At 42.7% G+C, this 25308-nt stretch overlaps 1 protein-coding gene and 1 long non-coding RNA gene across 6 annotated transcripts in view; both read right to left on the bottom strand.

Annotated features, from left to right (window-relative positions):
• Positions 1-25308, bottom strand: part of PDE8A (phosphodiesterase 8A) — a 153362-nt gene that overhangs the window by 104954 nt on the left and 23100 nt on the right. For 2 of the 5 annotated variants that reach the window (XM_039557606.1, XM_039557605.1), the window contains exon 1: positions 22832-23215. The exons of 1 other annotated variant lie outside the window; for it this stretch is intronic. In XM_039557606.1, coding sequence (XP_039413540.1) covers positions 22832-23092 — 261 coding nt within the window. In that variant the 5' untranslated portion in view covers positions 23093-23215. Of the gene's footprint in view, positions 1-22831; positions 23216-23707; positions 23926-24434; positions 24488-25308 lie in introns of those variants that run through there. 2 more of the 5 variants (XM_039557608.1, XM_039557609.1) reach the window with 2 other exon arrangements.
• Positions 14018-22823, bottom strand: LOC109143443. Its single transcript, XR_002043620.3, has 2 exons — positions 14393-22823; positions 14018-14317 (listed from the first exon to the last, which is right to left on the bottom strand). It is a non-coding gene; the product is annotated as an uncharacterized LOC109143443 (long non-coding RNA).

The raw sequence follows: 25308 nt of genomic DNA, 5'->3' as shown, positions 1-25308 counted from the left end.
ACTTTGCAGGAAAACTGAACAATGGCAGAAAGATCAGAGCAAACACCATTTTCCCTGCCAGACTCTCAGCCATGGTCTCAGGAACTCAGCCTTTGCCATGGGATAGGAGATTGCTGTGGCAGCACAGTCGCCTCCTTTCACAGCTTGAGCCCAGGAACTACAAGGGCCCCGCAGAGGGGGAAACCTCAAACTGGCAGTGTGTAATTTGGTTTTGTTTATGTTCCTATGTTCCCTATTGATCTGCACAGGGCTTAGAATCAACAGCAAAGACCACTAGCCCCGCCCCAGTACAAACTGCAGAGGCAAAATAATCTCAGAATAATTCTTCCTGCACCGAATCAGAAGAGACAATCAGATCCAGCAGCCAGCACTGCTGGAAGTGGCCCCAAAGTCCACTTGTTATAAGGCTCTGCACAGAGATCAGCGTGTGTGTCAGTTTGGTGCTGCAGGCTGGGATCTCTGTCACTCACAGCAGAGGATCTTTTAGTCTTTGGAATAAAGTGGAACAGGCAGCACCCGTGAAGGCAGTACATCAACCCCATAATGAGGTGAAACAGGTTCTCAGTAGAACAAATGTAACGGGGAGGAGAGAGAGCAGAAGAAAAACAATGTTGAAAATAATCCTTTGGGAACAGTTTAACCCTCAAGTGACTACTACCAGAACCTCTAATTAAAAGGTACACTGACTCCAAAACAAGACACGGATGTCTATCCTTTAACAAGGACCGGGTCTGAATAGCTTGGACGTGCCACATGAGAAATATCTGACAGTCACTGGGACATGCCCCACTAGAGAAGCCTTCACAAGCTCCTCAGGAGACTACAAAACACACAGTATCTGCATAAGACATAACCCTGCTCTCACCTCATCATCTCATTTTTTCCACATATCTTAGACCCTTAACAGCTTTCTGTAAATTCCAATACAGAAGGCACAGCACATCCAGCAGTTAGAAAAGCCCCTTTGTATTTGCTTAAAAGGAAAACAAGTTAGTTAAGAAAGGCAAACCAAAATATCCTGCTTGCTGGTTTTCCATTAGGCACTTGTGGGACTACCCCACGTCTGGGACCAGGCAGCGTGTACACCAAAAAACGCATGACATTTTGGAAGGTCTTTCCTTTCTAAATAAAGATACTGCAGATTTAAATGCTGTCAGCTTAATTTACAGGATACAGGTGTTAGTTATTCTTTAAACCAAGAGCCCTTCATACCCAGGGTACCCCACCGTGTTTCAGCTTACACAGAAATCAGCCTGAGAAATCTTTCTAGTGGTACAGATCACACTGCCGATATGGAGCCCCTGGAAGGCTGTATTCCTCCTCTTGTCACTTAGGAAGAAATTAATTCATCACTGAGCAAAACACTAGCACCAGATAATGTGATTTTCAAGCACATGATATGTGCATCTCCAGCCAGCATGTCCCTGTGCACCACGGTACAAACATCATTAACAGATGAATGCTCAGTATTGGCACGTGGACCAGGATACTTCACATTGTGGAATAACAAATGGACTTCAGCCCCTTCAGAAAAGAGAGCAATGAAATACTAGAACAATTTAACAAGTCCATGGTTTGCTGCCTGTGGGTAGCCAAGATCCATGAAAGCATGGACACGTGATGCTGCAGCCTTGCTCCAAGTCAAGGCTCAGCACTAGCCTGAGCTGTACACAGAGCTTCTGAAAGTAATTCTCCTCCCCCAGTTCCATGTTGTATACTCAGGATGCAGAGGCACTGGTTTATAGTATCCTAATCTTTTCTATTTGTTCTTTTTCCATTAAAGTTTGTTCTCAGTGCTAGCAGCAATTTATTTTCAAGATAGTGGCAGTGTAGGGTAGCTTGCACAGTGCATGGGTTGGCACGACCAACTCCCACGTTTTCAGCACTGCCAGGAACAAGTGCCATGGCTGAACAGCCAGGAGAGATCTCTGTCAGCAGCTGGAAAAATGTACCACACACAACTGCTCTCCAATAAAAGATCAAGGTAGCAATCAAAGGAGGACTGCACCACTTTGTTGCACCAACAGCCTTTTCCATAACTGATGTTTCATCAAGACCTTCAGAGGACAGTCTCAAATCATGAATTTTATTGTACTACAAAATACTTGCCTTGTTCATTCCTAGAAGTTAGAAGTGAAAGGAAAGAATAAAACAGACCAATGCCTTTGGAATTACATTCTGACTTCAAAGGGACATTCATATGGTGGTAGCTTCTGTAACAGCAAGAGAACCATGAACAGCAGGAGGCTGGGAAGACAGATAATTCTGGTGACAGACTGCAGAGTAAACAAATAAAAATTAAGCAAATATATTTTTCATGTTTCTTTAAACCAAAGATCCATCTTTTCTTGTTGTCGCCTCTATGAAGGATTAATCATAACAGAAATTGTCTGCTGTCACTGAAGTAAGGAAATAACAGAAGTGAGGGGACATACAAGAGAAACAGAGGCCATCAGCATTTTAATAGAGCTTTAAAAATTCTATGAAGAAAAAAGTACTGCTTGATAACATATGGTTTCACTTCAGAGATTCAAATCTTGGCATGAAAACCAAGAGAGTAGAGGAAGTATGTCCTATAACATGGAGTATTTTTGTTGGAATAGTCAGTAATAATGGCAACTGGCATAAGCTTCATTAGTACTTCCACAGCAAAAATCTCTTCTTTACCTATGCAAGGCAGTGCACAGAGGCTGGGGGTGGTAAAAGAAGCACTCAGTTGTTTGAGTAGCATTTGGTTCAAGCTAAGTCACCAATAAAAAAACTCCAGATTTTTCTATACATCCATTGTCTGGGTGATGTTTCTCTGAGACCTAATCTACTAACTTTGTGGACAAAAACAAGCTTTTACTACTGTTAGCTCTGCAAAACCAATATAACCATGGCTGAGCGAGCTGGAATTTTTATTACTGGCAATGAAGTAAAATTCAGACAGAAAACAGCTTGATTGTCAAACCCAAATGTGTGAGTTAGAAGTACTGGCTGTTAGAAAAATCACCTTCTGACGTGTGAACTAAGCAAAGTTTTATCAGAAAGAGACAGACAGAGAACAAGTGCAGAATCACAGTTACTTCTGGAAACAATTCTGCTGGAGGGCTACAATGCTCTGCCCTCTTCCCTTTCTGCCAGCCCTCATCTGCCACTCACACACACAACTGCAGGAGCAGGCTGCAGCGTGCTGCAGAGCTCCGAGTACTCCTCAGGTATGCCAAAATCATACTGGAATACCCAGAGAGGAAAGACATGTTGAAGAAAAGGTGCAGCTTCCTGGGCAGCTGCAGCTCTGCCCTGCTACAGTCTGGGCTCCGCTATGCCCCCTGAGAGACAGACCTTCCCATCCTCACAAGAGCAAAAAGTGCAAGCCTAGAAAAACCCCTTACAGTCTTGCTGACCTCCTGTAAGATCCCTGCACACTGAACTCCCCAACCCTTGGGATTTCGTCTGCTCCTGACAGGAACTGGAGTCCTTACTGCAGTGCTGGGGACCCACTGCGCCATGCTCTGCCATGGGCAGTCCTCAGTCAGGCTGAGCTGAACAAAAAGGGCAGCCTTGGGCTGCCTCCTCATCTCATGAATGATCCCCTCAGCTTTTGTGAGGGGACCTGCACAGCAGCATGCAGGGTGGTGAGTATCAAAGGTAGCTCTGAATTTGCTGGAGGACTGGAAGCACTGGAGCTGCACCACCACAGCACCCTGCACGCATCAGTGCTGATGCTCACACAGCTCTCCTACTGCTGCTGCCAGGGCTGGCTTGGTCATTCTAAACTAATTCATGCTCTTCTGGGTATTATTGCTCCACCTCTGCCCTCTAGGTACACCGAGAGATTGGTTCAGATGAGGAAGAATCAAACTGGAAAAAGCAAATCCCATGAATACAATCCTCTACACCTGGATGTGAGGTAAGTCTCTGCTGCCTCCCTAAAAACAAAAGAAATTTGCCACTTGGCCCATATTAAAACCTCCTTCTATATCCAGGAAACAGTTTTTTAATCTCTGCACAGCATAAGATTGAGCCAAGAACGTGAGTTACACAACAATCTTCTACTTATCTGACTTAATCCCAATTTAATAATTTAAACCCTAAATAAATAACCTTTCTTCCCAGGGCATTGAGCCACTCTTAAGGTCAACATTCTGTTCCCAGAAGAGCTGCCAGCCCCCTTACCCATCCTTTAGGGACTCCTTTCTCAGAGGAGAAATGTGGACATTGCCAATTCCAGCAGGGAAGAAAAAACTGTTATTAGGAGATGAAGTCCCAATTTAGACCAATTTAGTCCCAATATTGCTTGAGACCATGCCTTTGGATATCTTCCTATCAAGACATACTTCAGGTCATTCTAGCACTTGCCTTAGGATCCAAGATCTTATCAAAGAAACCCCAAGTTTCTTAACTTTTAACTATTGTTTATTTTCTAACTACCAGACCTAGCATCTCAAGTACTGAGGCTACCCTGGGATTCAGCAGTGCCAGGGCTCCCAACCCACATCCAGTGGCCAGCAGAGCCCGCAAAGAGGAGGGCAGAGGCAGGAAGGAAGCACAGAGGACTGTTCCAGCCAGCACCAGACAGGAGCACTGGGAATGCTGTGGTTAACTGGTTGCCTGGTTTTGTTTCTGAAGGAATATTAGCCAGTGATTTTTTGGTCAAGATTTTTATTTCCCATCAGTTGATAACTTCAGTTTAATGGCCTTATTGTTAACTTCCTTTTTTTACTGTAAATATCTGGGACACTGGATACCAGTGCTATCATTAATTGTACCAGCAGACAAACAAGTCATCTATTTCTGAACTAAATTACTTCTAATTGCACATGCAACTCTTGCACTCTCCTTACACATAAAGGAGTTTATGTCTTTTTTTAAAAAGTGCATGTCATTACAGGGAGTGAACTGACAGAGTTCACTTCCTGACATCACCATCGCTGGTTTTATTTTATTTTTACATTTCTGTGTAAGCACTGAAGTGTACAACAGCCCTATAAACAGACAGGAAAATATGATCCCTGTCCCAGTGAGTTTGCATTCCAAGATGGGATTTCTTGTTAGCACTAATTCTTTCCCCTTTCTTGGACTGATCATCAAAAACAATTACAAAGACCTGTACAAATTATGTGTGCTGCCGCCTGCTAACACAAATAAGATGTATCATTACTTGGGCTTTTTCCTAAATCCATTTTCCACAGTATGACCCTCTCCCCTCTGCCCCCCCCCAGCAACACACTTGGAACACAAGTTACCCAAATGAGCTTAGTACACTGAACTCCCAAGCACAGCCAGTCACTGCTGAACATTAGCAATGGCATCTGAAATGCTCAAACTTCTGGAATGAGAAACAGTTTTTAGCTATTTTATATCTATTTCCACTTTTTTTTTTTTTTTTTTTTTAATATCACATTGATCAAGCTTTTGAGTAGCATGTTGCTTCAGCAAGATTTGGTATCATTTGTATCCAGGAGAAAAAAAAACAACCAACCAACAACAACAATAACCAAAAACCACACAGAAAAATAAATAACCACAGCTCAAGTCACAGGGGAAAAAAAGCTCCTATAATTTAGACAAAGCTAAATATCTAAATGAGAATTTTTAATCTAAAAACCATGTGTAGTCCTTGCACCACAGTTGCTTATCTGTCACAAAGCAGACGAGCTACACCACGGCCTTGACTGACCATTATACATCATTCAAAGTTAACATTTTTCTGTTTGACCATCTTATCTTCCTTTATCTCCCTGCCTGAGTGAGGAGACCCACGAGTCACTAAGTAAAATACCATTCTAGATCCCAAAAGTCTTTGCCAAGGCACAACGTGATCAGTCTCAAGGATTTTTGGAAGAGGAATCTGGTGGGTTTAAAACGATGGCTGGGAATACTGAAGGCCTTTCCCAAACAACTCTTTGTTTATCTGTGCTAGATATGCTGCTGCTGACTAATTTTCTTTGGGGTAATTTCTAATTCTATGATGCTAACCTTTGCTGGGAAAGGACTGTAAAGTTTAGAAAGACCTACGTAGTAGACCTAAAAATCTGCTGTTTTACTAAGAGCAGTTAGAATCGAGCAACTGCCTCCTTTAAAGAGAGGGGTATTTTCAAAAAGCGAGGAAGTGCTGATCCAAAGATGTAACTTCCAAGTGTGAAACAACATCATGTGAGTGACATGAGAACAGGCAAGGGACTCCTGATCCCAGGGCATATGAGGACAGTGTGGACCACAAAGACTGAGCTTGCTTAGTTTCTGGCTGGAGGGTGTTTACCCTGAAAATGCCAGCAAATGCATGGTCTGTGGAACAACATTGTCATGAGCTTCAAAATTTTAATAGCCTAATGTTTATAGAGGGCAACACATTTTGGAAGGATGCTATAAAAAAGGCGAAGAAAATTTAAAGAACAAAAAATAAAACAGGCACAGTAATTAAGAGTTTAGGTTTATTTTCCATGGACTGAACTGGAAGATGATGAAGGGTAAAAGAAACAACTGCTGAGATTCAACAGAGCTTCCCCACAACACACAAACCTATCTCCAGCCTGCATAAAAATACTGCACCAATACAGGCTAGCACATTTTTTGTGCTAAGACAAACTTCACAGACTTTTTTTTCTTTTTTTTCTGCAGAATTACAAATTCATGTGAATTGGTTCATTTCAGTATATTTTTTCTGTCATGTCTGCACTTGGCTGTTTGTTACATTAATGAAGGCCATTACCATTCTGGTCACCCCCATATAGGTGACTTCAAAGAGGCTACAAAGTCTTGTCTGGCACCAGATTCCCCACATCTGCAGGGCTCAGTCAGCTGTGCTCTGCTATGCACATAACTGGATGTGGCACCAGGAGACCTCACTGGGCTAAGGCAGCATGGATTACCATCTGGGTTTTGGTTGTGATGTATCAGACAGGTAAAGAGTAGCCAAAAGCAGCTAAAAACAAAACAGTTCTGAGAAAACAGCCCTTCCATTAACACTACAGGCTTCATGCATCAGCTTGGCTCCACAATGTGGGTACAGAGACAGGAGCAAGAGGCTGCAGCTCTGAGTCCTGCACGTGGCTCTGGTTTACTTGCAGAGCATCACTCAAATGAAGTATCACCCCACCCTCAATGCAAGCAAGAGGAGAGTCAGGTCTCTCAGCCTACTCATGCTACTCAAAAGAAAAAAACCAGGACCAGTTTGTGGCCCCAAATCAGAGCAGGGAGCTCCTGGGTGAAGCTGCATAAGCAAAACAGCACTCGTGGGCCACCTTTCAGTAATGGTCACCAACTCTGCCAGGGCAAGAAAGAATGGATAGTAAACATATAAAAGAACAGTTAATTACATTAGAGACACAATGAACATGATCCATGAAAAAATGGGAATTATGGCAGCTGTTGGAAGTGTATCTGGAGGAAAAGTAACAATTTCTTTCACTCAGTCCTTGTCAAAAGCAAAGCTGTCACAAAACCAGTTTGAGCTTCAATACTTTGGGAAGACATGGTAAAATTCCTAGTAAGGAGAAAAATCAATTTCCATTTCAGATCAAAGTTCAGTTTGATCACAACTATTCATGCAGATATTCCCTTTACACAGCAAGTATCTGAACTAACATGGTTACAAAAACAGATGAAAAATGTCTAATTTTTATTATGAAATTGTGTCAGCACCAGCTGAATCATATAAGACTAGGAGTCCATGATTAGTGTCATTTATGACAGTTTCTATTCATAGTAAATAACTAAAATTCATGTCCACAAACTACAATCAAGCAATTTACACATCAACTGATTATTTATGTTTTATGCTGAAAAACAAAACCGTTTTTTCCCCACAATTTTCTACTACTTTCTGTTAAGCAACACAAGAACACACCTACAATTTAAAATGTCAGTACCGAAAACATTTTTAAGCATAGAACAGCACTGCAATTTTGAAAGCTTTCTGAAAGATGAAAAAATCATTTTTCTAGTACAGCAGATTAGAAATAAGTTTACTGCATTTTATCTGAAGTTAGAGAAAAAAATTACTGGTTTGTTTATTTGTGTTTGTGTACACATTTATGAAAATACTCCTCTAATATCAGATTGATTTATAATAATAGCCTTTTAAGGGCTATTGACCTTGGTGCAAATGATTGGGAGTACACTGTGTGTACTAAATAAAGATTTTCAGGGAGACATCTGTTTACTAGCTATGCCTCTTTGTAAGCAAGATTCTGTCATTTCCAGGATAGTGTCCTATGCCAGAGGGTGGGAAGAAGCCAGACCTTCCTCAAAGACCTTCACCCAACAAAAGCACTTCATGAAAAAAAACGCACTGAGAGGAGCTGGTATCAGTTTTGTCAGTGAGAGGACACATACATTTGTAACCCCCCAAAATTATAGATACATGCATTTATGGGCATTAGAAACATGGAAATGGCAGTCAAAGGTAGAACACAGTGGCAAAAAGAAGAAAAGGGGCTGGAAGAAGAAACCTCTGCTATGTGTGACTGAACAAGTTAAAGAAAAACTACAGACCACCATGGATGACAAAGTAAGAAGGTTAAGCAGAAACAGGCAGTAAAAGGGGGGTTTTCCCACAGAGGTAGCTGTGGTGTGACAACATTTCTATCACAAATTGCCACAATTTAGCATTACAATCTAATTGTCATCAAATCACACCTGATAATTCAGTATCTTCCATACTTACTGTATGTATTATTACATGTACTTGTCCCATACTCAAGCTTAAATCTGGAATAGTTTCATGAGATAGTTATTAAGTTGGCTCTAAACAATGCAATTAATAAACTGAGACTTCAACTTTTCCTTAATAACCTGAAGTCACAGAACACAGAGCCACTTACAGCCCGTTCTGAAGAGCAGTGTCCTTTAGCAAAAGGCAAACAAACAGCCACAGAGGACAAAGGCCATTAACAATCATTTATTTGTCCTAATTCAAGGACTGTTCCCCCCTCTGTTTGTTCTACTGCTGGTCTACAAAGTCTTGCTGACAAAAAAATACCATTTCTTCCCAAAGGTTTGCAAATATTCACATTATGATTTCACACCTCGGCCAAACTATTTCCTGTTAAATCTGTCTGTCCAAATGAGGAAAAATTCCAAAAAAGGGCCAGTGTGGTGGCAGCACTCAGAGTGCTTGCAGAGTTCCTTGGAGCTTTCACTGCTACCAATTCTGGCTGTAAAGGCATCATAAAAGCAGGCAAGTGGCTCATAGGCATCAGCTGCCAGAACCTATTACAGTCCAAAGGCTCAACAAGGAGCAAAAGGCTCCCTGTGCTCTCACTTCACTTCCATTTCACTTGCACAGTCCTAAATTCCTGGCATGGGTATAACACAAATGTCCTGGGAAACTTTCTCATTGCAAATGGAGCTAACATTAGCAAAACTGGTTTTGCTGGTGCACTTTTATACGAGCTCCTCAGCTGAAACAAGCTATTCTAACAAAAGCATGCTTCCCCCATCCACTGTCACTGTATCCATAACAGAGATCTTTTTCCAATATAAAATATAACTAAAACCCCAAATCCCTCACTGATATTTCTAATCTAGGTAACATTCCTCATACAGTCCTGGCCTTGACTGCATTAAGACTTCACCTAAATGTGTCCTAAGTATAGGTCCACCAGTCAAGAAATACAGGAAAGCTTTCTATTGTGGAAAAAGCCATACCACTGTATTTGTACTCTCAAATGGCATAAACTACGCTGCAACAAGCACAATAGTATCAGCATTGCTGTAATTAGAAGAGGACTTTACCCTACTTAAGCCAGTAAGAAATCACCAACATGAAGAACGGACCATTGCAACACTGACATTTGAGGCAAGGGGTGATGCCTCAGCACCGAAGTCCCTAAACACTTGTTTGTGTAACATCTGATGGATCCTTTCAAGGTCATGGGCAGAAGAAGTTTGCAAATGTCTGAAAGAGTATTTACTCCTTCTCCAAGGACAAACTGAAGAAACCCAGCTAACTGAACTGCAGTCTCCACTGCCTTCAGCAGGTGTTTTAGTAGTGCTCAGACTAAATTTTCTATACTATCAGGAGAGAAAGGGACCCGGGACAAAGCACAAAAATAAATACTCACTATTTTATAAAGAAACAGATAACAATTAAAGGAGTTGCATGTGTATGATAATTTTTTTTAGAACTGGGAAAAAAAATAAGGTCGATCTTCAATCAGTATCACACAGGAGCTGCAATCCACTGACTGTTTTAGAGTGCTTATGCTTTTTAACTATCTAAAAATGGAAATAACTACGAATGGGAAATAACTATGAATGCTGGGACAGCCAGGGGCTTTCTTTAAACACTTTGCAAAATAGCACTCTCTCTTACCACATGAGCTCTTCGTTTCTCAGTTCAGAAAAGCACACAGCACTTTCCTACAGTGCATATCTGGGCAGTTCCAGAGCCTGCTTCTTCACACAAAATCTTTGAAAGATGACTGTTAACTAAACTTGGCTTAATTAAGTTGACAATTTCACAGCTACTTTGAACAGCTCATTAACTGCAGGCTACAGCTGCTTTGCAGCCAAGGCTCCACAATACATCATACAGTGAACCTGCTGACAGGAGCTACGACTTCCAACTCATGTTTCAAGAGATTAGATTTATTACTGAAGTCCTGCTTCTCCTAGAACCAGTTCAGGCCTCCTGTAAGAGACACTGGAAATACTTTGCTCTGCAGTAGAGTGCTGCACATCACTGCAGACAAAGTCTGCATGTCAAAGGCAATGCTGTTTTACATGGGCTGCCAGGCTGAGAATGGTGCTGGGGTGAGGACAAGGGGCTGTGGCTGAGCTGCCACTGTTGAGAGTTTACTAAGTCAGGGGGTTGTATTCTACTTAAATTAACCACAAGCTAATTGGCAAACATCCTGTGCATATGTATATAGCCCTTGGACAGTCTGCTCATGTCTGTTCTAGGACAAAAGTATCTGTAGCTATAGCAATCAATTAACCTGCATTTAAGAAATTGTGTTTAAACAAATTACTGCTGCTGGCCCCAGACCATTCCTGAGTACAGGGGTCAAGGTTTCCCCAACCTAACTCAGACTCTAAAGGATATGAAGACCTCTTGCAGCACCCAGCAAAAGCCCAGGGGCAGTGCTGTAAACCATAATCCTTTTATCCTGGCAATCCTCCGTCATGCTTTTTTCTCTACATGATTGTTTTATTGGTTTGCCTTAAAAAAATCATTAAATTATTTTAGGATGGGCTAAAGGACCCTCCTTTAGAAGAATCTCTTAGAAATTCTGCCTGCTGTCTTGGGACCCTCTGATGTTGGGAAAGATGACGAAAAACAATGCCAAGCCCTTCACCCACATCCCTCTCACTGCAAAATGGAGGGGAAAAAAGAAAAAAAATAAAGTAGGTACTATACAAATCCTTGTACCTCTTACAAAGTGGCAGGAAGCAATAGCAGTGGAGCATTTAAAGATTCCCAGGTAATATTTCACAATATTTCACATGAGTGTTTACTGAGTGTACTGTTACAGGGGTAAGTGGAAACCAGATCCCAAAGTGGTCAAAGGGATTGGCCGCAGCCAGGGAAGCACCTCTGCTTTCAAGTGAGCTCAACACAACTCACTTCCGTGGTACCTTTGTCCTGGAATGCAACAGCCCTGGCACAGCAAATCCTAACAAGTGGATGCAGCCGGGTACTTCTCTGATCAGTCAGCTGGAATGCCAGTCAGCTGGGGAAAAAATGTAAGGGACCATTGACCAAAAGTATCAGGTTTCCTGAAGGGGGTTGATGGTTCTTCCTTGCAGGTCATCCATGGAGAAAGGGCAAGAGACTACATGGCCTGACTGCTAAACACACACTTGAGAAAACAGAGCAGACTGAGGAAGACTGTGTCCTTGTTCCAACTGATGATGGGAGAATTTATATGAGGTTTCTCAACATTTTAGAACAAATCACTTTTCCATAACTAGAGAAATATCCCTGTGGAGGTAACTGTGACTTCTGCAACTAAACCATACATCATAGAGACCTCTGAGCCTTGCAAGTGCTGGACCACTTACACTCTCCACTGGCCTCTGGTCTTGGTTTAACTTCGGAGGGACTGACAGAGCAGTGCATCATATCAGGGAGGCACCTCCTAACCCACACATAAATCCTGTGCACCCAATACAAGGGTGAAAATCACAGGTACCTCTTAATTCCCACAGCCTGCACTTCCTAGCACAGCTCAAAGGCTCTCAGAAGAAATGGAGGAAAAGATTGCCATTCCCTGATCCTGCACCAGGTCCATTTCATTTCCACAGTCCTTAAAATTCTCTGGTTTGCTTAGACTTTGTACAACAACCAAACAAGGTTACGCCACAAAGCAAAAACTGCCCCATGAACAGCGTCCCACAAACTCAGCAGAGCACAGCAGGAGAGAGTTTATATTGCCCAAGGAGCACAAGAGAACCTTGTAAAAGCTCTTAGCAATCAGAACAGCCAAGATAAAGTTAAGAGAAAACGTCAGAGCTATGTAACCTCCAAAAAGAAGCTGCTTTTAGTTTAATGGGCAAAAAAGATGGCAATTTCAGCTCACTTTTTTTGACAGTCCAGCTATGAATCTCACTGTAGGTAATTCATAAGAGAGCTTAGCTTTTTAGAAAATGTGAACTTCAGTCACGCTTCTCTGAAAATTTGGTACTTGGCAACGTTCCCATGGTCACACTGTGACCAGAGGCTAAGTCTGAGGATGTGACAAACCTCTGGACTTCCCACACCTCCCACCAGCCACTGGCAGGGCTTTTCCCTCTACCCCACTCCCCCTCTAACTCTGAGGCTCTGCACTGATACAAACAAACAAGAAAAAAACCCCTTCCAGCTTCCAAACGGTGACAGCAGAATTAGGTTTCTCAGAAAACTATCATAAGCTGACACATCAATATTTAACTCTTGGAACCAACAGTACAGAATGCCCAACAAAATTTCTTGGTTTATTATTTGCTACCAAACCAGCAGGCTGCCACTCCTGCCTGTCCTTCAGGGACAGACAGACAGACAGACACTGCCTCTGCACTTCTCACCAAAGCCAATGGGGAGAAGGATGGGTCAGCTTCCTCACTGAGCAGCTTCATTAGTTCAATGAGTTTTTAGTAGAATGAACAAGGATCACAAAAGCTAAGTCTCTCTCATCTCCAAGAATCTGGTTTTTCCTATGAGGTACCACTGCCAGAGACAAGTGCTTTTTGGATAAAACTTGGTTCCCAACAAGCTACTGATCTAATACATTAATTTTAAAGAGCTGTAACTTGCAATAGTATTTCAGAAAATATAAAACTCTCCTAAAAAGTAAGCAGCTGCCCTAAAGTAAAACTTTCCATACTCTGGAAAAGGTACAATGTGATATTATTTGCTGAGGGAAGAAGTGTCATTGGTAGGCTTAGGGGCTGTGAGTGACAGCACTGCCACAGAATTTGAGCTGACTCTTCTCCTGACAGATCTCAGCTCCATGGCATCACACAGAAAGGAACAAGAACACCACCTCCAGAAGTGAGGACATGCAATAACGTCACTAATTGACAGCACAAGCAGAACAGCTCTTTCGTCTGAAATTGTGCAGAAAGCAGATCCATTCCTGCCAAAGACAAAAAACCCCAACAACAAAAAAACCAAATACTAAGTGAAAAGTTCCAGCAGCATCAATGGGAGCATGAAGCAGTGTCTGAGTTCACAGGACTTACTCTTCCTTTTGTTAACAAAACAAAAGCTGTTTGGTTTTGCAGAACTCCCTTTGCCTGGCTTTGAAATGTTTCATTCCTCTAAAATATCAGTTTTACCCTCAGGTTTTTTCATCTGCAGGACACTGTAACCTATGTATGAAAAAAACTAGCTATCCTGGTCATGAAGTCTTCTTCAGAATGCAAACCCGTATTTACTTACAATTCCTGTCCCTTGCTTTCTTTTAAACTCTTTCATCGGTTGTTCTTGGTCTCTGCAACAGTATCTGCAGAAACAAATACATCAACCACTCACACTGGTGCTGTTGCAGCGGTAAGTATGTGCTAACACTGGTTTGGACATTAACTCTCCATTCACAAATTCCACTCAAGAGTACAGGTTTTTTTATTGCACTCGTCAACCAAGTTTTAAGGACATAAAACTCAAATATCGGTATCATATTACATGCCAAAACGGTGAAAAATGAAAAGTAAATCAGTATGCTCAGACCAGAGACAGAAGAGGAACATGAAGAACTCTTCTCAGTTTTGAACCTTTAAATAGATCCCTTGCATCTTTCTCCAAAGCACACTCTGCTGACGCTGCTGGAGACAAAGCACTGCACACATGGACACAGCTTGGTCTGAGTGCAGCTCTTGTGTTCCTGGGTACACGGTGGCCCCGGTCCTGCATGACACAGAATTAACATCAGGCATTCGAGTGGAAACAGACAGCAAGCTGGCCAGGGAGCCACACACTAACCAGGGGAAGTCTGGGTCACCGCTGCATCACTGCTTACAGAACGATCCTCAGACGCAGGAAAAGAACTACACAGGTACAAAAATGTGGGAGGAAAAAAATCCTTTTGAGTGCTTAGAATTTCAAAGTTTTAACTTTGAGTCACCGCTCCCAAAGTTACCTAAAGCCACAGCAACAACCCTTGAGCCCACAGATCATAACAGGGTTGAAAGAGTGTCATTTTAGTAAGAATTTGGCACACTGATAAATCTCTTTGGCATTTGAAAATAATACTTTGCCTTGGTTTGAAAAATAAAAAGCAAATATCTTGCCAGAAATCCCAGTGCCATCCACACTTCAGTACAAGCTCTGGATTCCAGCATCTACAGATGTACATTCTGATACTCATCCTATGCTGAAATACTTATCTTTGAGTTACATCTCATGGAAAAGTGCAACTTTTACCAGGCAGTTAAACAGCATACAGGACACATCACTTCTGCTTCAAGTTACCAGAGTAATAGCTGTGGCTGTCCTCAACCATTTGTGGAATTTCTCACCAAACTTATGGAAAGTTATGAAGGAAGGAAAAAAAAAAATTAAAAATTGGAAGGAAGAGCAGACAGTTTTCCAAAAGAATACACATCTACAAACTAATCATCTCAGCTCAATGCTGATCTTGACCTACCTCCATATCACACAGATATGTCTGTGCATTTAAACCTGGAATTAAAACCTCTGCTGTAAATCAGAGTTCTACACCTCAGAGTCAGAAGAGAAGCAACCCTGATAACTCAGTGTGAACGAGGAACATCTTTCTGATGATGCAGAAGTGCAGCTACTCCTGAATACAGAAGACTGCATTCAATGAGGATCAAGGTTTCTTTCATTGTGCTTTAATTAACAAATTAGCGTAGGTTTTTTCAAACAAGATTCTACTTTGCTGATCACTTACTGAGGTTGTTTTTCTGATTAAATTTTATCAGAGATAACAGAACCTCAGACTCCAAGATAGAACAGGATAGTAAATGTGTAACTTTAAAAATAAGTTGTCTTTTAGTGGCAAGTAAGATGGGGCCTTGTAAAGTTTCCACTGCATCCCAGCAGGGAGCTAAAGGTCACTGCTAACTCAAAATGAAAACAATGGGAAGTAGAGGATGCCATTCTTTCATATTTGTCCAGTGATTCTGTGTTTTCTTAGTATGGATTTACTTAGGAAACTGGGAAATCTAAAACACAATGAAAAGATTTCAATGTCACCATTTTCCCTGTAACAAGACCAGTAATCTGTTCATGTCACCATATAAAATGTTTGATTTACAAAGCAAAATACATCTTCCTTGAAAAAGACATACAAGATGTTTGGTTCCTATGCAACTTTAAAATTAACATGCAAAATAATTCTGCTCTTGCCAAAAAAAAGGTGAGGTCTCATTTCCAACAAAGAAACAGACACATCTTAAATCTGTTAAAATATTATTTAACAAACAGATTGATATATGTCCTGATTTTAAAAAATCCTTGATTTAGTATCAATTTAGTTTGCTCAGAAATGAAAGACCCATCTGGCCAACAAAGTGATTTTCTTCACACCACCAAAAATATGTTATCCCAGTTTCTTGGGATCTAGTGCTCAAAAATTGTCTATCATGTAACAAAGTGGCAGGACCAAAAGCCACATTTCTTCCCACTCCAAGCAAGGATGGGAATACCAATTTGAGTCCCTCATGCTGGAATCAGTCTTTTTCATGAGCAACATTTTATTCCCAAAACTGCTTTTAAATCTTGAATATTCCTTTTTCATTCCAAGTTCTTCTGCTATGCAAGGACATTTAACACTTCTACATGTATCTGCAGACTACCTTTGAACATTTAAAACACTATCAAAACCCATCTCAAATTACCTTGTCTAACACTTTCAAAACAGATATAACCTAGTTTATGACAACACATTTCCATGTCAAAAAGCAGGTTCTAGCTCTCTTCCTTTCTCCTGCAACAAAGTCATACATGTGGGAGCTGGCTTGCAGAATGCTAAGCCTTTTACTTTATGTAGAGTGACAGAGTTACAGATTTTACAAGAAAGAGAAGAAAAGGGCCTGGGAGTTTGATTTGAGGCCAACAGTACAACCCATAGCAAAAGAGAAGGGTCTGGAAGACTGCACAAATTAGAGACTCTGCAACTTAATTTCACAGCGTGTGCAACAACATCATTTATTACATTTTGGCCCTAGAAAGGGTGTCAAGAAAGAACCTCAAAGGGGCTGAATGCTGGAATCTTTTTGCAAAGCAGAAGACTTTAACATCACTCCTTCACGCCTTTGAAACCTTAAAAATCTGACTCTAGGCAATAAAACTATTTAGTATGTCATGCACAGTAAAGCTATTCCATTTGTATCTTGTCATCCTGTGCCAATTTAAATCATAGCTAAATGATGACACCTAATTATTTACCCAATGAATGGATAGCAATGTGTAGAATGTCACAGGACTAAGCAATTTCCAACTGAACCTCTACTGGATGAATGGATCTGATATATAAAAACACTGAAATTCACATGGAAAACTGAGCTTGGGACATAAAATCACACTCTGTGTGCAACCTTGGAAACATTGCTAACAATGTTTTAATTCCATCCATGGCTGGTAAGGCAGTTTACGGTGTGGGCATATTACATCCATACCCACCACCAAAACAGAACACAATGCTAAATGTTCTCCTACGTGTGCAGGTGCTTCTGTGGCCCCCTAGTAAAATGATAACTTACGTAAATCTTGCACTGAAATTATTTCACCTTGAGGCCAATCTGCTCATTATCATATTTGCTTTAAGTTTCTTTCACTTTTTGCTGAGAGCCAATAGAAGCTTTAGCTGTCCATATCTCGAAACACTTGTTTCTTCTTTGAGAAGTCATTTGAAAGTCAGTTGACATGCCAACTGCTCAAAAAGTGGAATATTTTCAGTGTATGGTTACTACTGCTTAAGCAACCCAATTCTGGAGTCCTTTCTCAATGTGACAGCCAAGAGAGGTGAACAAACGTTCATATCATAACTATAACAAAACAGCAATTTATCACTGTTGGTAGTGGCGACTGCTGGATATAACAATTTCAATGGATGTTAAAAATAATTCTCATTCAAATACCTCTCCCTTTCTTGACATGGACATTTACTTGAACATGAGGAACAAATATTAAAGCATGCAAAATGGAAAGCAAAACAGTTTCCAAACAGTATTTTTTCTTAGTTTCAAATGAACCATGAACAACTTTCTTAGTAAGACATTCTTCATTGTCACAGATTGTAAGCATCCTCTAATCAACAGTTGATTGAGTGAGAAGTATTTGCAAGCGGGTGTAACCATTCCATATCTTTAATTTATATATAAACTTAGCATTTTGGATGTAAAATCTGAATTGCTGGCACCTTAAACAGCAAGGCAAAGCTGGTAACTTTCATTGGCATTTCACACCACATGTAATATTGGGAATGGTAGAAACTCATTAGTACATCACCTCCCGTTATTCTGCCTGGATTATAACTAGAAAATTTCTCACTATGCATGTACTTACGCTTCAATCTGAGCCATATAATTAGGAATACAAAAGGTACAACACAGTAAGAAAAACATCTAGAACTGCAGAAATGAAGGCTTGGTTTTAATACTTCCTCTCTCGACAGATTCAGGTGGCAGAAAAGGAAAAGCTTAGTACTAAACTACATAAAATGGCCAAGAAAGAGACACAAAGCAAGCTCAGACAGCAACAGTGAAGAACAATGGAAAGGGGAGAAGAATTTTCAGCTGAAAAGAGATTCAGTGAAGTTTGTAACAACAGTAAATAGTCCAAAAATTCAGCGTCTAACCTTGCTCATCTCAGTCACACAAGGAATTGCCCTCAGATGCAGTGACACATTTTGCATGAGCTGGTTTGCATGACAAGAAGAGATACCAATAATAATGCTTTAAAAATTGAAAGTGCAGCTTATGCTTAGTAGTGTAGCCATCTATACACTGTGAGTGATTTACAGTTTGGGTTTTTTCCAATTTACATAACAAACAACAGGAAATTTAAATAGATAAAAATTAGGCTTAAATATGAGCCCAGTTCACATATTACTACACTACTGCATTCTGTACAATTTAAAAATTAGACTCCCTGGAGAAAGTGTTCATGCCTTACAACAACAGCATAAAAAGTATCAGTCTGAAAGTCTGGAGCCCTGAAGACTGAGAAAAGTTCATGTATCAGCGTGGGAAGGATCTTCTCGGTGGAAGCAAGGATCTCTGCACAGGAGAGCTGACGTCAGTCCGTGGAAGTGGGAGGGAAATGGTGATAGGAGGTTTCGTCGGGGAAATGATTGAGGACAGTTTCAGTGGGAACAGGGAGGATTCAAGCAAGGGTGGACGGCCTCAGTGGAAGCATGGACAGAAAGTGTGGGAGTATCAAAGGGAGGGAGTGCTCGTGTGTTCCAAGGGAAAGGAATTACCAGACAGGGAGGAAAAGAACAGACAGCTTAATGGACTAAATAACGTGCTGTTAACTGCTGAAATGAGATCCACTTCAGCACTGCAGGTGCCATATAGCATACAGCCTATGCAGAATTATGCAACACTGGTTTGCAGTGACTGCAAAATTCACAGGCAATTTCAGGGTTTGAATGCAGAAAATTAACTGGCAATAGGGGCGAGGATTTAATCTGGCGGCCCACATCAGATGATAAAAAGAAAGACTATTTCACATTTGGTCCTTCTGTCTTAGGAGTAATTTTAATTTAAAACAAAGGAAGTTTGGATTTACTCCCTGATCCCCTTGCACCCAAATGCACGTATTTCTCTATTAAATGTACCCGACAGGGAGAGTTACACAAGGAAAGAGGAAGGAAATCTTACGTACGTAAAAGAATGACAGAGCAAAATCAAGGTGCTACAGTGTATATTAATGCACTGGAGAAGAGCCACACACACACAGGATGTTGAGATAGCATATGATTATGAATATCCAAGCCAATTTTAAATAAATGCCCGTGAAGTCCTTAAGGCTTTCAGCATTTACTCCACTTATGTTATAGATTTAACAGCTATTATTCTAAAGGTGTTTAAGCAGGTTTCTACAAATCCAAGTACCTTTACCACAAGTTCAATTACAAAGATATCTGAAAATCATAACTAATATATATGAAAAAGACAGACTGCCACAATTTTGAGTCCACTTTCTTGAGATTTTTAGAGTTAATACAAAAAATCAGGGCAACTCTTCCTTGCAACAGTGCTGGGTAAGTGTAATTTGATATTCTTTATATAGCACTGGATAATCAAACCCCAGTCCCGGCATCCAAGTACTGCTTATCTTTCACTAATAAATGGTTTAATCTGTGGAGTCAATACACTGAAAATTAAGGGAAGAGCTTTCGTGGCTGGTTCACTGTTTAAATGGGGCACTTATTCTGAGATGCTCATAATTTTCAAATAAAAACCACATATGAAAATACCAATTAAGGAGGGAGATACAGGTGCCATGACCTAAACCAGGTCTTCCATTTCTCACGGACTGTCAGCATATTCACACACAACAGAAATAGGTATTACGGCATTTACCTCTGCACACACACACTTTCAGGATTATTCTGAAAATTTGGGTGGATTAATTTAGGGTTTCCCATACTAGGAAAGAACAGGTAACTTTTTAGCTACAGCTCATAAATTGATGCAAATCACAAAACATGGTATGCTCACACCACACATCCAGAAAATGATCCTCTGCTATTTGACCAGGAAAAAGATATAACAAGACATGAACACAAATCCAGAGTAAGTCAGGGGCCAATTAGCAATAGATACAATGCCATTTTACAATCAACATGGGGCTTTTTTTTGTTTTTATTACATTTTCTGACTTGAAAAATGTGCACTATAGCTAGCAAAATGATTCAATAAATATTATTGCATTATGTATTATACATGTTTTAATAAACTTAATGCTAATGCCAGCCAAAGTGAAAACATGAAATTTACACACAGGCCAAGTTTTGTTCTTAGCTCTAACACAGCATTGGCTTTAATCTGAGAGCATACAACAACTTACAGCACCCTGAAACAAAGTGAAAATGTCATTCAGGCAGGTTACTGTTGATTCACACAAATTCTGGGAGACACCACCAGCACCCAAAGCACACCAGGTTTGTAGCATTTTGTGTTTGTGTGAAGGAATCCCTGGGGCCATAAAGGTTGTGCTACACACTCTGAGAAACAGCAATGGTTCTTAGTAGCACCCTAACTCTTACAGTTCTTCCTCAAATCAAAAATCCTTTTAATTACAGAACAGCACAACGTCCTGCCCAATGCTCCTTTTGCCTTCAGGAATTTCAGGCTCCTGCACGTTGTTTTCAGTTGTCTCACACCTTCTTTCTTTCCAAACAACTTCACTGCGCTGTGAGAGCTGCTCTCCAGTGATCCCTCACTCCGGCACAATCTCTGAGGCAGCACAGTTATCTAGCACTCTAAGAACTGCAAATCTGATCGTACTACACACACTAATGATAAAAGCAGAGAATGAAATACCGTGCGCTGCCTGACAGCTCTAAAGACTATTACAGGATTTTGCACATGAAAATAATGTAATGTGCTGTGTCCAACAGATTTTGTATTCAACTGATCACAAACAGAACTCCATTTTCATTTCTCAAAACCCATCTTTCACAGAACTGTGCTGAAGAGTGATGACAGGGGCAGAAAGTGTGACTGAGTGATAAAAATCTGAGTGACTGTCAATGCGATGACAGCATGCACACGAACCAATAGCAACCTGTAGTGTCAGGCTGAATTATCCAAACCTAGTAACAAGAATTTGTCCAAAGTTCTTGAAGGTGAACAACAAAATTTAACAAAATTAAGACTGCTTCCCACACATGCTTCTGGAAACAGGTTTGGAGGGATTTTTCCCCTTAAACAATCACACGGAAAACAAAATTCACCGGACAAAAATTTTAAAAGACTATTTTTGATTTAGGTATTGTAACATGCAACTATCTTCACTATTAAAAATTCATCTAGCAAAACAACTGTCAGGACTCTGATGACAACTTAAGCTTCCTTAGTGTGGTTGCTGTGTTACACATGCCGTGAGCACGTCTATCGCGTGTGAACAGGGCCGTAAAGTTCATTTCCTGTGCAGTGTTGTTAACACAAAAATTTAGTTTAGTACACCACGATTCAGCTTCACGTTCTGTGTTAAGTATTAATTCCTCCCCCAGCTCACTACTCGCAAAGTGCCTGCTAGTTTTCTAGATGCTGTTTAAACTATGAAACTTTTTAAACTGCGAACAAAGATTACTAAATCTGAAGGAAAACAATCGAAGAAAATCACCCACGTAACTGAAGTAAATTATTCCAGGTCAATACTCTAGAAGTTGTCTTACTAAGCAAGTAAAAACCCTAAGAAAACAAATCATTAGAGTTTCTGTTAGTCTGCAAAACACTTGATATTCAGCTAGATCTCACTTGCATCTCAAGCCTGTATCTTATATTTACAGCATGTGTATCTCAGTTCTTATCACAGCAACCAGAACAGATCAGCCATGTTATATAATACCCCCAGGGCTGCTACAATGTGATTTTTCTTACATTTGCAACTACTCTGCTTTACAAAATAAAAATAGTTTCCCCAAAAAAAGCAAAGACATAATCCAAACCTGTAACATTAGGAGCTAAAGTACAACCCATAAACAAACAGTCCATCGATAAAAAGCAAACAGACAAGCAAGCACTCCACACACTGTCTCGCTTCCAAGAAAATAATCACGAATCACAGGGTTTTTTCAGTATGTGTCTGCCAACTTCATATAGCCCTGTGTCGTACCTCTGTTCAAAAGTATGGGCGCAAACACATGGAAAAAAACCGCAAAAAAATACCCTATTTGCAGCAAGAGACAAGGTCAACAAGTTGTTAATGTAAATCAGTACCCAGGGCAAAACACGCTGCCGCTCTCCCTTCAACTTTCCGAATGGAAGAGGTATGCAAAGTGATCAGCCCAGCTCGCGGATCGCTTCAGACCGCGATCTGCCTGCCCCTGCTTCCAAGGGGGACAAGCACGAACAGCCAGGCGGGACGACCCAGCACCAACACGGGGCTCAGAGCATCCCCCCCTGCTCGGCGCAGCCCCACCGCGGGCGGAGGGGCCCCCCCGGTTCAGGAGCAAGACCCGCGCCCCCGGCTCCAGCGATCGACGAGGACAATTAACATCACTCTCCTCCCCAGAATTAGGGAAACTCATTTTGTGGAATGAAGAAAAGAGGCTTGGGTACCTCTACAAAGTCGCCAAGACACTGATAAGTTTATAAACGAAAGTAATAGCCCAAGCCAGGAAAAGCTCCCCCACAGCGGCAGGGAGACTCCTTGGGCTCCAGCGCTACAGCCAACTCCTGTTCTGAGAGAAACAGTGCTCATGTTTAGCACCCTTTTTACCTTAACACTGGATCTGCCGGTCTGGGCCTCTGCCTCCATGCTCTGGCTGTTCTCCCTCTTGTCTTTCTTAGAGGAATTAGTCCTCGCCTCATAAGTGGATGTGTTGTAGCATTTAATGAATAATCCTGGGACGGGGTTGCCTTGCTGCTGTTGAGACATGGTTGTGTTGGTCTGGTGAGGGAAATTGTACTCCTCAGACTCATTGCTACTGTGACAGATCACTCTGCTGTCAGAGAGGTTGGTGCTTGGAACACAGCCCATGCTTTGTGGCCACCTGGGGAATACTTCTAAATTGTATATATATACGCGTATATATATATATGTATATATATCTTTCCTTCCCGTTGATATTTTCCCCCTGCTTAATTTTTTTGTTAACAGGTTGAATCTCTCTCCTGCGTCTCCGCTACACTCTGAAGCATTGCCATCGGTCCCTTCTACACCACCAGAAACGTGTCTGTTCTCCTCGTCCTCCAGGAAACAGGTCCTTTAATCTCAATCTCAGCAGTGGGCTGGGGAGCTGGAGGGGAGGGAAGGGGGGAAATCAAGAACCGGTCGACTTCGTATTTTCACAGATTATTATTAATTTGTCTAAGCCATCTGAGAATCTTGGTAAGGTTTTCTTTCCTTCTGGGAAAAGCGGAAAAAAAAAAAAACCCACCAAAAAACACAGAGGGGAAAAAAAACCCAAAGCAAAAATAACAAAAAAACACCCGAAGCCCCAAACCACACACACCCCGGCGTCGGCTCGGCGCTCAGAGCGGCCGGGGGCACAGCACCATCTCGTCCCCTGAGCCCGGAGCACGGCGCATTCTCCACCCGGGCTCGCTCCGCGTTACCGATTAACCCGGGACCGGGCCGGGGGCCGCTCCCCACCTCCGCGTCCGCGCTCCCGCCGAGCAGCGCTCACTCCTCGCGGTCCCGCTCGGCGCTGCGCTGTGCCGGGGGTGCGCTTTGGGGTGTGCTTTGGGGCCAAAAAAAAAAAAAAAAAAAAATCAACGATTTATTAACAAAGAACAGCGAGGACCGACACCCGCCCGGCCGCCCCGGGGAGCCGGCTGCGCTCCTCACGCCGCGCTGGGCACGTCCCGCGCCGCCTCGGTCGCGGGCGGGCGGGCGGCCGCCGCGGGGGTGACATGCAGGTTCCCGTCGTCGGAAGGAAGGAAGAGCCCCCCGTCAGGCGGCAGCGGGGCTCTCCGGCCGCCGCAGCGGCATCCCGGCTCAGCGCCGCGGGGCAGGGGCGGGCCGGGCCGCGGGGAGCCCCCTCGGGGAATCGGGCACGGCCCGGAGGGCTTCCCTCAGCCGCGGGGGCAGCCGGCGCGGCGGGCGGACGCATCAAAGGGCCTCCATGATGCGGTTGATTTTTTGGGCAGAGAAGTGATGCGAAACGGCGAGATGGGAAAAATTAAAAATTGGGGGAAAAAAAAAAAGGGCAAGAAAAATTAAAAAGAGCGAGAAGTAGAAGGAAAACGATCCTAGCGTCCCATCCCGGCGGCAAGGGCTGCAGCGGCGAGAGCTCTGGTTCCCGGGGCCGTGGTGTCTGCATCCCTCAGCAGGGAAATGCCCGGCTCCCCGCAGCCGCCGTCCCTCGCGCCGCGCTCACCTTGTTATTATTGATGTTCCTCAGCGGCGGCGGCGGCGGCCGCGGCCCCTCCGCCGCCCCGCCCGCCCCGCGCCGCCCCGCCCCGCCCCGCCCCGCGGCTCCCCCCGCGCTGCCCCGGCTCCCGGCCGAGCCAATGCAGCGCCCGGCGGCGCTGACCTCCGGCCCGCGCTGGCGTCAATGCAGATCAGCGGCCGCGGCCAATGCCGCGCCAGCCCCGCCCGAGCCCGCGGCCCCGCACCGCCGCTCACACCCGCACCGCGGCGGGGGCCCGCAGCCGCTCAGGGCTCGGGGTAACCCCGGGACGCCGCCTCGGGGAGCCAGCAAGCGGCTGCCCCGTGAGACACCGGGTGCCCTTCTTCAGCAGCCGGACAACGGACTCGGTTTTTGCTTCCCATCGTTTTCCTTTTCGACTGTGCCCGTGCCAATTTCTTTGAAAATATTTTTGAAAGCAAAGGCTGTGAAAAGGGAAGATGGTGCTATGGGTGGAGCCAGGCCCCGGGGCTTGGGAAATCAACTGCAGGCAGACTTTTCCTGGAATATGTATGTAAAATAAACCTTTTCTGTTTCCATTTCGTATGGAAGTAACCATGCTTCCTTATCCTATAGATGTGGTGGGAGACTAGATGTCTGTAGGTGCTTCAAGGGAGAACATACTGTATTTAAAGCCCTTTAAACACCATGCCCAGGGCAAGACAAGTTACCGCCGTAGACAATTTGTGTTCCAGAAGTACCAGCTCAAGTGCAGCCCAGGTTCAACAACAGACATACGACTCCGTACTCTACCACAGACCACACACAACCCGACAGGATCTTCACGTGCCCTTCACTTTTTTCTCTATGTCATTTGTAGCTTCTGCTACCTTTATTCTCAATG

Source organism: Corvus cornix, chromosome 10, assembly GCF_000738735.6.
Source record: "Corvus cornix cornix isolate S_Up_H32 chromosome 10, ASM73873v5, whole genome shotgun sequence".
Lineage (NCBI taxonomy): Eukaryota > Metazoa > Chordata > Aves > Passeriformes > Corvidae > Corvus > Corvus cornix.
This window is presented reverse-complemented; position numbering and strand designations above follow the sequence as displayed.